General features: G+C 40.0%; 2 protein-coding genes across 4 annotated transcripts in view; both read right to left on the bottom strand.

Annotated features, from left to right (window-relative positions):
• fbxo38 (F-box protein 38) overlaps positions 1-15,948 on the bottom strand; it is a 38,793-nt gene that overhangs the window by 7,171 nt on the left and 15,674 nt on the right. For all 3 annotated transcript variants that reach the window (XM_035669205.1, XM_035669207.1, XM_035669206.1), the window contains exons 3-6: positions 5,297-5,471; positions 4,668-4,801; positions 3,362-3,525; positions 214-379 (exon numbers count right to left, since the gene is read on the bottom strand). In XM_035669205.1, coding sequence (XP_035525098.1) covers positions 214-379; positions 3,362-3,525; positions 4,668-4,801; positions 5,297-5,430 — 598 coding nt within the window. In that variant the 5' untranslated portion in view covers positions 5,431-5,471. The remainder of the gene's footprint in view (positions 1-213; positions 380-3,361; positions 3,526-4,667; positions 4,802-5,296; positions 5,472-15,948) is intronic.
• Positions 7,056-15,948, bottom strand: LOC118333908 (the record flags this gene model as incomplete). Its single annotated transcript, XM_035669728.1, is given in 2 exon segments — positions 7,056-7,124; positions 15,654-15,948. Coding segments are annotated over 2 exon segments (364 nt in total), but the record flags the coding sequence as incomplete, so codon positions are not given.

Here is a 15,948-nt window from a genome sequence, read left to right as displayed (position 1 = left end):
TTGAACTTGTTCTGTTTATTTATGCTGTTAGTCTGTGTTTGTACATTGAGAGCAACTTAAAACAAGAGTCAAATTTCTTGTATGTGCACACCTATACCTATACCTGGCCAATAAAAGTGATTTTGATTGTGATTCTCAATAGTTTACTTCATATTGATCCTGTAATGTGGAGGCAGTAGCAGGAACTGTCAATGTGTTTGACGTCCTACTCACCCACTAGATGTAGGGTCTGGATCTTTGCAGTTATGGGGATGGTCAGTTTGTTCTCTGCGGGAATGGGAAAAGCCCCATTACGGTTGCGGAACTTTCCCAGTATGTGAACCTGAGGCATGTAGTTCCATATGGCTTCCACCAGCTCCAGATGGGATGTCTCCACACCCTGAAATGAGGTCAAGTAAAGAAAAATCGTAAGTCAAGGTCCACTCGGAAGCTTTTTTACATTTAACCACACCAGTTGTCTTCAGTGGACAGAGTTGTCTTAATTATAACGGTTCACTTCTTTTAGTTCACTTCTTTTTTCCATCCATTGAGAAGACCACACCATGCAGTTGAAAGCTTTAGAAAAATCTAGTAAGTACAATTAACAACCATTCTTAACCTAGGAAACAGTAGTTTGACAAAAAAATATCAAATTACAACACAATATACTGAACTATCCAGAGTTTGACAGAAGCTTTATTGCTTTTATTGTATAGTGAAAGCCAAAGACAGACAGGAAAGGAGGGCAGAGAGAGAGGGGATGAACGCAGCAAAGGGCCGCAGGTTGGAATTAAACCCGGGCCGCTGCAGCAACACCATACATGGGTCACCAGCTCTACCGACTGAGCTAACTGGGGACCCAGGAAGTATATTAAACATAACAGCACAGTTTGTGTTTGATACAAAAAAAAAAAAAGGGCTTTTAAACATTTCTCAGAGTCTGTGCTTACTCAAGCTTAGGGTTAACATACTTATGATGTGTCTCTCTAAAAGCAGGCTAGCTGAACATAAAGGCAACAAAGTCGCTTACTGCATGGAACAGCTACCTGAAGAGGACCTACAATGCTTCTACAAGTACACTTATTATGCTTTTTGGGGTTTCCTTGTGCTTTAGTGCATTATATAGACTTTTTTTTTAAGTTATTCTTTTGTCCTTTCATTGCCTTTATTTGATAGATACAGCTGAAGATAGACAGGAAAGGTCAGAGACAAAAACCAGAGACCACGGTAAAGAGCTTTACTGTCTCCCACAGAAAACACTGCTTTTGCACTGCCTGACACACCTCTATGACGATGATTTCTTTCGAGGATACATTGTGAATTTATGTTAATTTATGCTGTGTTATCGCTGTGGTTTAGAAGAGGGATATTCTGCTGTCGGACTTTCCGGGAAAAGCAACTTAGTATCTACCATCCAGACACACTGTTATTATTCAGTTGAAGTTACTTTATTGGCATGACTACACACAATGGCTAAAACTGTTCCAAAGCATACAACACAAAGTATACGATCATAATAAATATAAATATCTTTCTAAAACAATATTCTAAAACCAGACATTGCTGCAACTTTCTGCAGCGCTATAAAATGCTTTCATCTAGGCACAAACTTTAAAGTCTTAAACATCTTTAAGTCTATGAATAAAAGGAAATCCCCACACATGGGGTGTTTACCAGGTTTAATGCCAGCAATAGCAAAAAAACTATGTCAGACCAAAAATCTGCTAAATTCATTCTGCCATATTTAATGCAAAAAAAGTTACATGCTGCATAATATGTGACATACACTTATCAGCCATAAGGTTATGACTACCTATCTTATATTTTGTAGGTCCCCCACCAGCCCTGACCTGTTGAGGCACTTTAGCAGCATTTCCTTTAGGTCCTGTAAGTTGTGAGCTGGGGCCTCCATTGATCAAACTTGTTTGTACAGCACATCCCACCCCACAGATGCTCGGTTGGATTGAGATCTGGGGAACTTGGAGGCCAAGTCAACACCATTCTTTGCTTTGTGGCACGACACATTATCCTGCTGAAAAAGACCACTGCCATCAGGGAATTAATAATAATAATAATAATTAAATTAAGTTTTAATAAGTGAGTTTACATGGTCTGCAACAATGCTTAGGTAGGTGGTATGTGTCGAAGTAACATCCACATGAATGACAAGCAGAACATCGACCAAAGCATCACACTACCTCTACCTTCATCAGACTAGCCCACCTTCTTCCATTGCTCCGTGGTCCAGTTATGATGCTCACATGCCCATTGTAGGCACCCTGACTGGTCTGTGGCTATGCAGCCCCATACGCAACTAACTGTGATGCACTGTGTGTTCTGACACCTTTATATCAGAACCAGCATTAACTTTTTCAGCAGTTTGAGCTACAGCAGCTCGTTTGTTGGATCGGACCACACAGGCCAACCTTTGCTCCCCACGTGCATTAATGACCACTTCAGACCAGGAACATCCAACAAGTAGTGCAGTTTTGGAGATGCTCTGACCCAGTCGTCTAGCAAAAACAATTTGGCCCTTGTCAAAGTCGCACAAATCCTTACGCTGCCCATTTTTTCTGCTTCTAACACATCAACTATGATAGCAAAATGTTCACTTGCTGCCTAATATATCCCACTGACAGGAGCCATGATAACCAGATAATCAGTGATCAGATTTGTAAATATGTAAATAGTAAATGGACTGTACTCACATAGCACCTTTCTAGTCTTTTGACCACTCAATGCACTGTACACTACATGCCACACTCACCCCATGATGGCAGTGGCTGCCATGCAAGGTACCAACTGCTCACCAGAACAGAAACTAATAATTCATACACCAATGCACAGCATCGGGAGCAATTTGGGGTTCAGTATCTTGCTTAAGGACACTTGGACATGCCGGGGATCAAACTGCCAACCTTCCTATTGATGGACGACCCGCTCTACTTCTGAGCCAAAGCCGCTCCAGTACCCAACCAGCTAGCTGCATAGTTTAACAATAAAGGCAATGTTATCTGTCCACCAGTAAACTAATCACAGAGAGATGAAGCAGAGAGCAGCCGGAGTACATCAGAGGGAAAACCAAATAATATTTTCTCCATGAAATATCATCCACTTTCACCAAAATCAGTGAATAAAGTTGTGTGTTTGTACCATTGACAGTATATATAAGGTTTGTACAGTCATTTTTGATCCAGCATTGTCCAACCTAATTATTGACTGATTTGTGGTCTCATAACCAACACACACACAAAGTTGAAGACAGTGATAAAATCAAACACTACAGAAAGTAATTTCAGTCATTAAAACAGCAACCGAAGAGAAGGAACCAATCAGTGGCATCACTTGGTACAGGTGCATCTCTCTCAAACTACATACTGACCAGCAGATTGGGACAGGCTTGTAGTGCCTCCAGAACTCCAGGTATACTGAAAGCCTCGTAGCCTCGGACTCGTCTCCTCTCCAGGTATCGAGGGTGGAGGCCATATAGCTGCTCCAGATCTGGCATCTTCTTCAAAAGGAGCAGAAAGCTGCTGTCGGTAAAGCCTAAACCAGAAAACACAATAAATGGTAAAATGGTAAATGGACCTGTACTTGTATAGCGCCTTTCTAGTCTTCCGACCACTCAAAGCGCTTTTACACTACGTGCCAATTCACCCTGTTCACACACATGTCACTCAGTGATGGCAAAGGTCCATCGAACAAGAAACTAACTCAGTTACTGACAGCATTCACACACTGAGCATGCAGTCGGGAGCAATTGGGTTTCAGTATCTTGCTCAAGGATACTTGTCGACCACGTGGGCCAACAACCTTCGGATTGGGGGACGACCCGCTCTGCCTCTGAGCCACAGCCGCCCCTATAAACACAGGTGAAGTGATATTGATGGTATTTTAATCAATATACTGTGTTTGAATGAAGGATTATCACAGATGTATTGGGTAAAGGGATGATTATTATGTAAAGATGGATTCTTACAGAGTATAGCTATACAAAATGTGGTGCTTTGGTTTTCTTCTGGCAGTTTTAAATTTAAAACCTCTCTGTGAGCTGTAGGCGAAAGTCACTCACAAGATCTCCATGAGCTAGGCAGTCTCTCCAATACATTGTTGGCACTCACGTGATTCCAATGACGCTCAAAATTCAGAATAAGGCAGGAAGTAAAAGGCAGAATAGATAATATTGAAAGATAAAGGCCTGTACTGTGTTACTTATTGTTTACTCATTGTGTCATCCAACTGTGGTAAATCGCTTAAATCATACTTAATTCTTACAGCTAAAAAAAAAAAAAAAAAAAAAAAAAGTCACAATGACCTTTGAGTCAAAAGTGACACCAAATCAGCATCTGACCAACTCCCCTTCTGTTACTGAGTTATAGTGTCGAATAATGGCCAGGGCAATATAATGTCACAGTGAAGTTGACCTTTCGGTAAAGAAAAATGTCATCACTTCGTTAAATAAATGTTGTCATAATCAATAGTTGCGACTAAAAGCATGCTTTGTGTCGTCAAGTGGATGTTTGTGCCAAATTTGAGGACATTCCCTTTAGGCGTTCCTGAGATATTGCGTTCGATATTGTGAGTAGAATGAATGGACAGATATAATGCCATAATGTTGTACTGTAGCACTGAAGATGCTCTGAGTTATGTGTTTGTTAGGAAGCAGTGGTTGTGCTGTGAGCGCTTACCTGAAGGCATATACTCCCACCAGCGACCGGCACACAGGTCCACTACCTTTACCACTCGCAGGTACAGAGTGACAGCTTCTCGAAGCTTTCTGGACAGACACTCCATACACATGATGTCCTTCATGGGAAGGTACCTACAAAGAAAAAAAAACAAGGTTTGAACTTTCAAAACGTTCTGTAGCTTAGGCAAGTTAACTGTGGTAAGGTTGGGGCATATGACCACGTATATACCATGAGATAATAATTTCACATTACCATTAGAGAGTCTGTAATACTGTTTATAGTAAAGTAGCTGTTATACAGTACCATTGTAGCAATGTTGAAATTTATTGAGCTGGACTGTCACATGGCAATATATCGGACATTTTTGCATCAATGTGATGATGTACCTTGATTGTTCAGGAATATCAGACATGTATATTTAAATAAACACTCTATTGTGTTTATTTGTTTCAACTGTGATATCACCAGCATCCTTATTTGTATGTACAGTTCCCCCCATTGTGCAAAGATCCTACTCAAAGCAATATACATGGCAATAGAAATACCTATATACTGTAGAACCCCATCTAGCCCTAGAGTATATTGTGAAGTACACAACAGAATGGTGTTGATTGAGGGCACTGTACCTGAATATATGACAGAGGACTTCATGGGACAGCTCATTGATGTAATCTTTGGGCTCACTGGGTCTCAGGACAAGTTCCCCTTCACCGCTGCCCCCTACAGGCTGGAGTTTAGAGGCCTTCCTCCTAGGACCCATCACTTGTGTGTCACTGGTCAGGCTCACACACACACACACACTTCCTCCCTCCTGCAGCCTGGACTATTTCCTGAGCATGAACTGGAAACCAAATCAGAAAGGAAGACAAGTTAACAGGAGCAAGGAAAGAGGATACAGAGACAGTAGGTTCTTCTGATTGGCACCATTTTATGCATCTGAACCGGAAACTCATCTGGTCTGCCATCATAAAGGATATCTCAATTTGCTTTAGGGCTGCGACTATTTTCAACATTTAATTGATTAATTTTTTGGTTCATAAAATTAAGAAATAGAAATCTTGATAGCTGTTTCCCAAAGCCCATCTTCAAATGTCTTGTTTGGTCCACAAACCAAAGATATTTGGTTTACAGTCATAGAGGACTGAAGAAAACAGAAAATATTCACATTTAAGAAACTGAATTCACAAAAGTTTAAAAATATAAAATATTGACATTTTATTTCACTAAAAACGTCTTCCCTCCTTTTCTTTGCATCTCTGTAAAGACACAAGGAAAAATTGCAAGTAAAGGAAATGTGGAGACATTTAAGACATATGAGAATCATACAGTGAATAGGTTACAAAGATGCTAGTATCCCAGTTACCGGGGATCGCTAGGCCTTGCTTCCGATAACAAAATTTTGCTGGACAATAAATTGTCCACAGAATTTATTGCGGATAAACGAAATATTGTTTCCTGAGACCATTTTCATCTATAATATAATGATAATGGCATATATAATGCAGGTACAGCGTTTCAAAGATCAGTAAGCTTTTTATTTCTAAACAATATGTAATACTGGAACTGGAAGACATTTTTAAATATCCACAAGAAATGAAACAAAACAACACAAAAACAATAATAAAATGGATGTAGACAAATTGTACTTCAAAAAATATTAAACATCAGGCTCAGACATAAAGAGTGATACATTCCTTAACAGGCAAACCTGCCAGTTAGGCCCTTTGTAAACAAAAGTGCAAAAGAGATGAAGCAGATGCCTATTAATCAATAATGACAACTTCGGGCTTCATATGAACTATGAACCTAGCTATGTTCCCGCCTTCCTCAGCACGAGCTAACGATAAAACAACACACCAAGGAGAGGGGACTTAAGCAGAACAGCCAATCATCAGCCGGGTCACACTCAAAGCCAGTTCATGTGCTATGCACCTGTCTGTCTTGTCGTGTTGTGTCGTCTCTTCTCTCTCTCTCTCGCTCTCTCTCTCACCCCAACTGGTCAAGGCAGACGACCACCCACCTAGAGCCGAAGGGTCTGTCCGACGGTTCTTGCCTGTTAAAAGGCAGTTTTTCCTTGCCCCGTTGGCCCAAGGTCTTGCTCCATGGTGGTACTGTTGGGTCTCTGTAAATGTTAAAAGGAGTTCGGTCTATGACCTGCTCTATTTTGAAAAGTGTCCTGAGATAACTTCTGTTATGAATTGCGCTCTATACAACATTAAATTGAATTGAATTGAACACAAGGGGGGGGGGGGGCAGCCGCAGCGAGCGCAGACACAGGTCGGACAGAGAAACGGAGCGACTGTAGTAAGCGTTTGTGCAAAACTGCAGAAAAACTGCAAGAAAAAGTGTGGGTGTTGAACCCTGTCACCGGGAAAAGTGTGGGTGTCAAAAACCCACATCCCCATGGGTGCGATGCACCTGGGTCACCGATGCACCGGAGTGGTCATCCAGTCTCTTTGTATGAGAGAGAGACGAGGAAAAAAAACAACAAGTAAATGGAAAATTATCGCGGCCGAAAAAATTATCGAGCTCTTTTTATTTATTGTGCGATTAATTGATTTATCGCATATCGCGACAGGCCTAGGGATCGCAGGTCGAAATATTTAGAATTATTTTGCTGCACTTTACCACTCTCCTCTGGAGTTCATTTCTAGTTATACTGCTAAAGGCTAGGCTGCCATACGGCCTGCCCTGTCCTGGGGACTTCCTTTATGGTTGATGGTAATATGGCCTTACTGTACTTGGTATGGGCAAAGCCCATTGAACAGAAAGGATACTTTCTTCGACCACGCAGTGGGAGGGAGCTGGGGGATCGACCAACAACCTTCCGATTAGTGGATGACCCGCTCTCCTCCAAAAGCACCACCAGTTTTTATATTGTATTATCTATTATTTATAAAACCCCATTGTTCTCGCGGCTATCATGTATCATCAGTCTTCTGTTTAGTATTGTTTGTTGCTGTCAGTTTTGTCTCTGTCTCTTGTCCTTCTCTCTTTACCAACTATCCCCTTCTACCATAGAGGGCCACCCAACTAGCAGGCGGGTTATCCGCCCCTCTTAAAAAGGAAGTTTTTCCTTGCGCTATCGCAAAGTACGTTGGCCATGATGGGAACTGTTATGTTAAATAATTTTATAAAAGAAAAAAAATGGACTACAGTCTAGACCTGCTCTATTTGGACAGTTGTCCTGAGATAACTTGTATGGATTGGCGCGTTATTACAAAAAAATAAAATTTGAGATGGATTTGATGGAAAGATAAGAGCAATAAACAATAAGCAGAATTCATTCCTCCACGTGAGCATTTCTGTTATGAGGGTCTATCCACCAGAAACTCATCTGGTGTATTACCAGCTAACTAAGTAACATTAATGTCATAATACTATGGTTCCCTATGGCTTAGATGAGTGTAAAGATTTGTTTGAATTGGAGTTGGTGTGTGGCATTACTTGGTTGTCATGTTTATGGTCTCTGATTAAGTAATGCCTGATTTATAGGACACTTTTTTTTGTTTTTGTTTTTTTTTTTAAACATGATCGCACAAGGAGTACCACTCAGTCTGTGAAAAACCAGTTAGTGGCTCTGAAATTAGACATAGAAGGAGCTTTGTCAAGTTATGAGTAGAACATACCTGACGAGGTCATAGCTGACAAATTTCTAAAAGAGAGGCTGAATTAATACAACCCGAGGGTGAGGAAGTGTTGAAAGAAATGTCTGTTTGTCGGCAGGGAGGCTTCTTTATGGAAAGAAAAAAAAATGGAGCCATAGAAATTGTTCTTAATTATGGGAATTTTCAATGATCCTAGTGTCTTTTGGCGCCACAACTCCACCACTACAGTATGAAGGCTTACATTCACAATGCAAAGCCTATTCACTAATTTCTGATTTATTGCTTAGATCAGAATCTTTTGGTTTGGTAAATGGTAAATTGGACCTGTACTGATATTAGCTTGCACATGTTTTCTAGTCTTCAACCACTCAAAGCGATGCTTTTACACTTATCGTGCCCTACATTCACCCTGTGTGCATTCACACAGTGATGGCAAAGTCCATCGAACAGAAACTAACTCATTCATACACATTCACACACCGATGACGCAGCATCGGGAGCAATTTGGGGTTCAGTATCTTGGTCAAGGATACTTTGACATGCGGCAGCGAGGAGCCGGGAATTGAACCAACAACCTTCCAAAAAGTGGACGCCCTGCTCTGCCTCTGAGCTCACATTATTTGTTAAATGTGGTTCATATCAGATTCCAGTGTGAACAGGTTACTATCCCCAATATGACCCATATGATAAGCATAAATCTGGAATGGCATAAAAGTCACATGAATTCTGATAAGAAATCTGACCTGTGATCTGATTTGGTATGAAAGTGGCCCAAATCAGCATTAAAAAGATCAGATTCCATGTGATTGGCACTGTCATGAATACTGACAGCTAATTTTTTGTAATCGGTCAGCTGCAAGTCCAACAACATTATGGAAATGCAGCAATAAATCACTAGAGTACACATTCAGAATGTTGTTGATCTTTTGTATTATATATTTGGACACATTTCTTATGCAACGTAATTAAACATGATAGGATTTCAGATGTTTGGCATATATTATGGATAACAGAATATTGTCTCAGAATAATGTGTTCATGTTAAGCAAAGCAAAATTTGAAGAAGTAGTGAAGTATATATTTGCCAGGCGTATCTGTCTGCAGAGCAGCTGCACATGTAAACATAACAGTGTAAAATACTCAGCAAGTTATACCATTACTTTCCAGAAAGGATGTACAATAATTATCAGGAAAGATAAATTATCAGCCAATAATAGAAAATGTATATTATTATTATTATTATTATTATTATTATTATTATTATATTTTGAATTCTTATGCAAAAAGACTGCTAGGCTTTATTTTCTATGAAAGCCAAAGTATGTTCTTTTTTTGATTAACTTTAATAGAAAAAGTAAATTAACATTTAAAGAGTCAGAACTGTTTGTTGTTTTTTATTGCTGTTTACAATAGTGATTTCAGTTATATTTGATGGGAATAGAGCAATGGAAATTAAAACCATCCATCTTTGCTCACTACATCTTAGCCTTTGCTGCCATAAAGTAGGTAAACACTACAGTTACTATCCGTTATCGTGTTGGCTGAAAAACAATCCAAACCGTGCATCCCTACTTTCCAGACATACTTCATTTTCAGATCAATGTGTGCAGGTGAAGTGTGAGGACATCAAGGTGCACAGTAAACGCATGTCACTGTAGCTGGGAAGCAAAGCCAGACAAACATAAACAGCTATTCATGTTTCTTAGCCAACTGACAAACGACATTAACGTTAAATATGTGTACAAACAAGAGAACTAACGTTAAAGCGAAGACGCCTCATTATTCCACACCTGTCAAACTCGTTATCATGCTATAAAGTTCAACCTGCTCTTTGTCAAAGCTAGCTTACTAGTTAGCATAGCCGCAGCTAACATTGTTCACGAAGACAAAACCACACAAGTAACGTTAAACAACACAGCAAGCCCCCTAACTCAAACTGTACCGCCTTTAACAAAGCTTTTAGCAATATGGCAAACCTACCGGTATTTTTCTATCAAAGCCACTGTGCTGTTGCTCTTCAGCCATCCTGTGTGTGCAGCAGATTTGCCGAACACACAGCTTCGCTTTATTTTTCCTCTTCTTCTCCTGCTTTTTCCTCTGACTACTTGTTCTTCTTTGGGTTCTAATGGCGGTTGGCAAACCAGCTTATAGGTGCATTACCGCCACCCACGTCTCAAATCTTCATTGATTGATATAGAAGTTACAGACAAAACAGCATCAGAAAACATTAGACAAATAACACAAATCAGTGTTTTAGACATCCCAAGTCCATATAAGCAAACCATAGGTCAACGCTGAGTGCGTGGTAAAAAAAAATAATACATTTTAAATGCTTAACTGACAGAAAAGCTTCTGCAAACGTCTGTTAAGTGAGAACAGCCCGTTTTGTATGCCTCAACGTTACTTATTATAGAAGAAGAATCAGCAGCACACAGTTGTGATTTCTATACTCAGTTTATCATCAGGTAATCTGCTTTGATTACAGGAAAGAAAAAATGGATATATTTCATGACATCACTGCTCAGAATGTGTGTTATGCCAATCTTGGCAGTGTACGTTTATGTCTCGATGGTGAATGGTAAATGGTAAATGGACTGCCCTTTCTAGTCTTCCGACCACTCAAAGCGCCACATTCACCTATTCACACACATTCATACAGGGTCAGTGTTACATTTTTGGCCCACACTCCGGAGCAGAAGGTGGCGGTAATGCACCTTAAAAATGTAAAAGAAGAAGAAGTTGACCGGAATGACAGATCGTTGTGATTGACTGAGAGCTGACCAATAGGAAGCTGACAGGAGATTGTAGTGCGGTCGCTAGCAGTGTGAGCTGTGTTGCACAATGTTTGGAAAACTTTCAATTTTGCTCTTTGTCTTCGTTTTTTTCGACAATGAGCCCACTGACGCACAGAAGAAAAAAGAGGTAACATGTCTTTAACCACATACAGCGGAGGAAATTCAGAAAATATCGGTGCGACGTTTTCAAATTTGACTGTTGTCCCTGCAATCTTAGAAGCTAAGCTAACAGCAACCAGAAATTAGCTAACGTGTATGCCATTAGGTAATTAATAGTTTTCAACAAATTCTATTGATTGAATCTTCACCCATACACACTGATAGCGTTTTCTAAACCACAACACAGGTTGTAAAGCGTTAGAATAGAATAGAATAAACTTTATACTGAATTTTGTCTTGGACACAATTGCTTCACAGAAACAAACACCTCAACAACAGACACACATCAAAAAACAATTACAAAATCAACATAAAAACATCTCAAAATGTTAATGTTACATTTTTTTTAACACAGACAATGTGGCAGCTTAAAAAGAGAGTGCCAGAGACTATAAGAATTAAGTGCTACGGTGCTGGTTTGTTTATTGCACATAGCCCTGATGATTTAGTGGGCTTGCTATATTTATATTTGAGTCTTAAGTCTAGTGAATGGATCCAGTTCAACTTGTTTTCAGGTCACCATTCAGTTAACGTGAGCTCACTATACACTGACCGAGCTAAACAACTCCTACAGGTTCAACAGTGTTCAGTAATCTTTGCTGCTCTTCTTTTTCTTAACGAGATAACTTTATTTAACAATTGTTAATCATTTCTACCCTAAAATCCATCTTTTTAATGAGGCATCCATCTGCCTCATTAAAAATTCCAGAATCTATGAATATACAAATGTTGTTTTCTTGCTGGACACAAGATGTCTCTTACTTCACTGAAGTCCATTCTCAGTGGATGTGCAAGTTTCTACATCACACTGTACAAGTTGCATACTGGACAAGGCTTGACTTCCAGACTATGTGTGATGTCACAGATCCACTTACACCATTCAAACATCACTCTGTAGGAACAGGAAGAAACACTGATTTCTGACTGAAGGGAGGCTTTTAGTAAATAGTTAAAGTTGTTAAGTAATTAAAGCTAGTTATCTACTGTATGGAATCTAACAATGTGAACAGCCTATAAGTTATGGCCAATTCCAATATTTTTAATAATTCAACAACACACATTCATTACTGTACATTACAAGGTTCTTATTTCAGTGGCTAAGAGTTAAGTAGTGACAATTAGTCAAAACACAATCTCAAGCAGTGAGAAGATCAGGTGAGTCTGCTTCATAAATACCACTTTAACGTGTAGAAGTCACGCATCATTTCCAAATGTTTAGGATCATCACGTGAGTCTGGCCGACAAACTACCAAACATTCTTTATTTTAGTGTAACATAAATACATTTATCACAGCTTTACTTGTCCCTAATTGCTACCTGTTTATAAGGATGTTTTGTTGAAAAGATGAGAGTATTTTATACGTCAGGTTGCCAGATGTACAATGTATATAACTCCCTCGAAGCACAGGGCAGGCCAGACACAAGGTGGCTTTCTTTTTTTTAGCGGGCTTTTTTGAAGCTTTGCTCTCTCTCTCTCTCCAAATCCACCGTGAAAAACTAAATAATGTTGACAAAATATAAAACAATGTTAGGCTTAACATAAACAATAACATTGCACAGCATGTCGGTATAACATTTATAAAGCTAAAAAACACAGATAAATAAATACCTCGGTCGGCTGCCATGCCCTGCAAAAGAGGGCGAATTGTTTTCAGGATCTTTAGTTATCTTCCAATATAGTCCTTTGCTGACGAGCAATCAAACTTTTCAAAACAGCGCAAAAGTCCTTCATTAACTGGCATTAACTGCCTTGGGTGCCGATGGGGCGTCAGTCAGACACGCGAGGAGCAAGCCGGCAATCGAGACTACCGCAGCACTTCAAAATAAAAGCACCTCTTTTAGTCATAACCTAAATAAAATGAATTTATAAAAAACAAATTTCAACTTAAATGAATTCTAATTAAGAGGGTTAACAAATTATAGACTTATTTACAAACAATAAATGCAACAATTACACTCCCACCAAATCACACAATTCTCAGTGTGGGATTTTCTAAATACAAACGTTGTTGCAAGCATCTCAATGAAACATTTCCAGTTATTAAACATTTAACATGGAGTTTCAGGTAAAACACTAACATCTTATTCTGCCTCAAGCAGAGTAACAACCTTCTGTATAGGTCTTTCAAGGAACACTATTCTAGTTGTGGGTTTCCCCTTTTTATCAAATGTGGTGTCACTAACTAGCAACTTTAGTTTTCTCACCCTATTATCTGACCCTGGGTAGACTTCTGTGATTCTGGCCAGCTTCCATTGATTGCGTGGTGCCAGATCATCTTGTAGAAGTACAATGTCGTTGACTTTCAAGTTTCTTCTGTTCTTGTGCCACTTTTGTCGTGGTTGTAAGTTCAAAAGATATTCCTTTCTCCATCTGGTCCAAAACTCATTAGCCAAATATTGAACTCGTCGCCATCTTTTTCGAAGATAAAGATCTTCTCTGACGAATTGTCCAGGTGGTGGTAGAATTATCGTGGACTTCATGGTAAGGATATGGTTCGGAGTTAAAGGTTCAGGTCCGGATGGGTCATTCAAATGTTCAGTAGTGAGTGGTCTGCTATTAACGATAGCCATAACTTCATATAGGAATGTTCTTAGAGAAGTGCTGTCGAGCCTTTGTGCTGACTTGTCAAGAATAGCAGTAAGAACACTCCTTATAGTTCTTATCTGCCTCTCCCAGACACCGCCCATGTGACTTGCTGCTGGAGGGTTCATAAGAAATTCACATCTTAGAACCTTCACTCTTTCTTGGTTCATTCCTTTCATGAGTTCTGTAAACTCTTTCCTTGCACCAACAAAATTGGTTCCTTGGTCACATCTTAGTTGACGAACATGTCCTCTTATGGCAATGAACGCTCTTAACGCATTTATAAATGCATCAGTGGTCATATCATCAACCATCTCTATGTGTATGGCTCTTGAACATAGACAGGTAAGTAAGAGGCCATATCTTTTGAGATCTTTCCTTCCTTCTTTAACATAGATCGGACCAAAGCAGTCTATGCCAGTGTAAGTGAAAGGTGGACTAGTTTCTGTTCTGTCTTGAGGTAAGTCACCCATTTTTTGTTCTTCAGTATGTCTTCTATACTTTCTGCATTTGACACATTTGAAAATGTGCGACGAGACTGCGCTGCTGCATCCCAGGATCCACCATCCATTAGCTCGCAGTTCATTCATCGTCATTCCACGTCCTTGATGATGTACTCTTTCGTGAAAATGCTTGATAAGCAAAGCTGATATGTGGCTGTTCGTTGGCAGTATTGCCTGATGCTTCACATGTGGGTGTAGCGTGGCTTGACTAAGACGTCCTCCCACCCTTAGGGTACCTTCTTCATCCAAGAAGGGACTTAACTTGTACAGCTTGCTGTTTTTGGTCTTAGTAACTTCTTTCTTTAATTTCAAGCTCTTTACCTCATCTGAGAATGCTTCTTCTTGAACTAGCTTGATGATCAGAAGTTCAGCTTCTTTCCTTTCTTCTAGGCTTGAAGTTTCATTGGTTCTTTCTTTCACACCTTTGTATTCTTTGACTTGTCGTTTCAACCTAGCAACTGCCTTTACTGCCCTTGACCAATCAGAAAATTTCTGTAGCTTATCCAATAGCGACCTTTCTTCCTTTGCCTTGGTGTTACACACAAGAGCTTTGCGAAGTTCAGGATCGTCTTCCTTGATTTCTTCCACTTTACATTCTCTTTGAGGTAGTTCCTTTTGCCACAGAAACTTTGGTCCTATAAACCAGTTTGAGGTCTTAAGTTGCTCTGCAGTCAAACCACGAGAGGCATGATCTGCTGGATTGTCCTCAGAGGCAACATAAGCCCATTGTTCAGGCTTTGTACTTGACTTGATCCTCTGAATGCGGTTGGCTACGAACACCTGAAACCTTCTAGCGTCATTTTTATGTAGCCGAGAACGACTTTGGAGTCTGTCCAGAAGAACTCCTTGAGATCTTGGTATTCCAGTTCATTCTGGAGCATGTCGCTAGTTCGAACTGCAACGACTGCAGCAGACAGTTCAAGCCTTGGTATAGTTGTGACTTTGGTTGGTGAAACTCTTGATTTTCCCATTACCAGACAGCAATGGACTTCATCAGACTCATCAACGGCTCGCAGGTAAGTACATTCACCGTAGCCAGAAACACTTGCATCTGCAAAATGGTGAAGCTCATACCCTTTAACTTTGCCGAAACTTGAAGGTAAGAAGCATCTTTTAATTTGCATTTCAGCCAGATTAGGTAGGTCTTTGATCCAGGACTCCCATTTAGGTTTAAGGTTTTCTGGAAGTTCTTCATCCCAGCCGACCTTTTATCTACACATTTCTTGGAGTATTTGTTTCCCCAAAAGGACGAAGGGTGCCATGAACCCCAGGGGATCATACACAGATGCTACAGTAGAGAGTACGCCTCTTCTTGTCAGTGGATAGGGTTTTACTTGAACTCTGAATTTAAACGAGTCCGATGTGATGCACCACTCTACTCCAAGAGCTCTCTCCATATGCGGTGAACTCAAGGCCATGTCCAGATCTTTGACTGTGACACGTTCTTCTTCTGGGATGGTTGCCATCACATTTTCACTGTTAGAAACAAACTTGTGAAGTCTTAACTTGCCAGTGCAGCAAAGTGCTCTTGATTCTTTGACAAGCTGAATGGCTTCCTTCTCAGTTTGAATGCTTGCCAGACCATCATCTACGTAGAAATTTCTCTGAATGAAGCGTATGGCATCTTCA

The sequence above is a fragment of the Morone saxatilis genome, unplaced genomic scaffold (assembly GCF_004916995.1).
Source record: "Morone saxatilis isolate NCDOM2014 unplaced genomic scaffold, NCSU_SB_2.0 Contig22, whole genome shotgun sequence".
NCBI classification, from domain to species: Eukaryota; Metazoa; Chordata; class Actinopteri; family Moronidae; genus Morone; species Morone saxatilis.
This window is presented reverse-complemented; position numbering and strand designations above follow the sequence as displayed.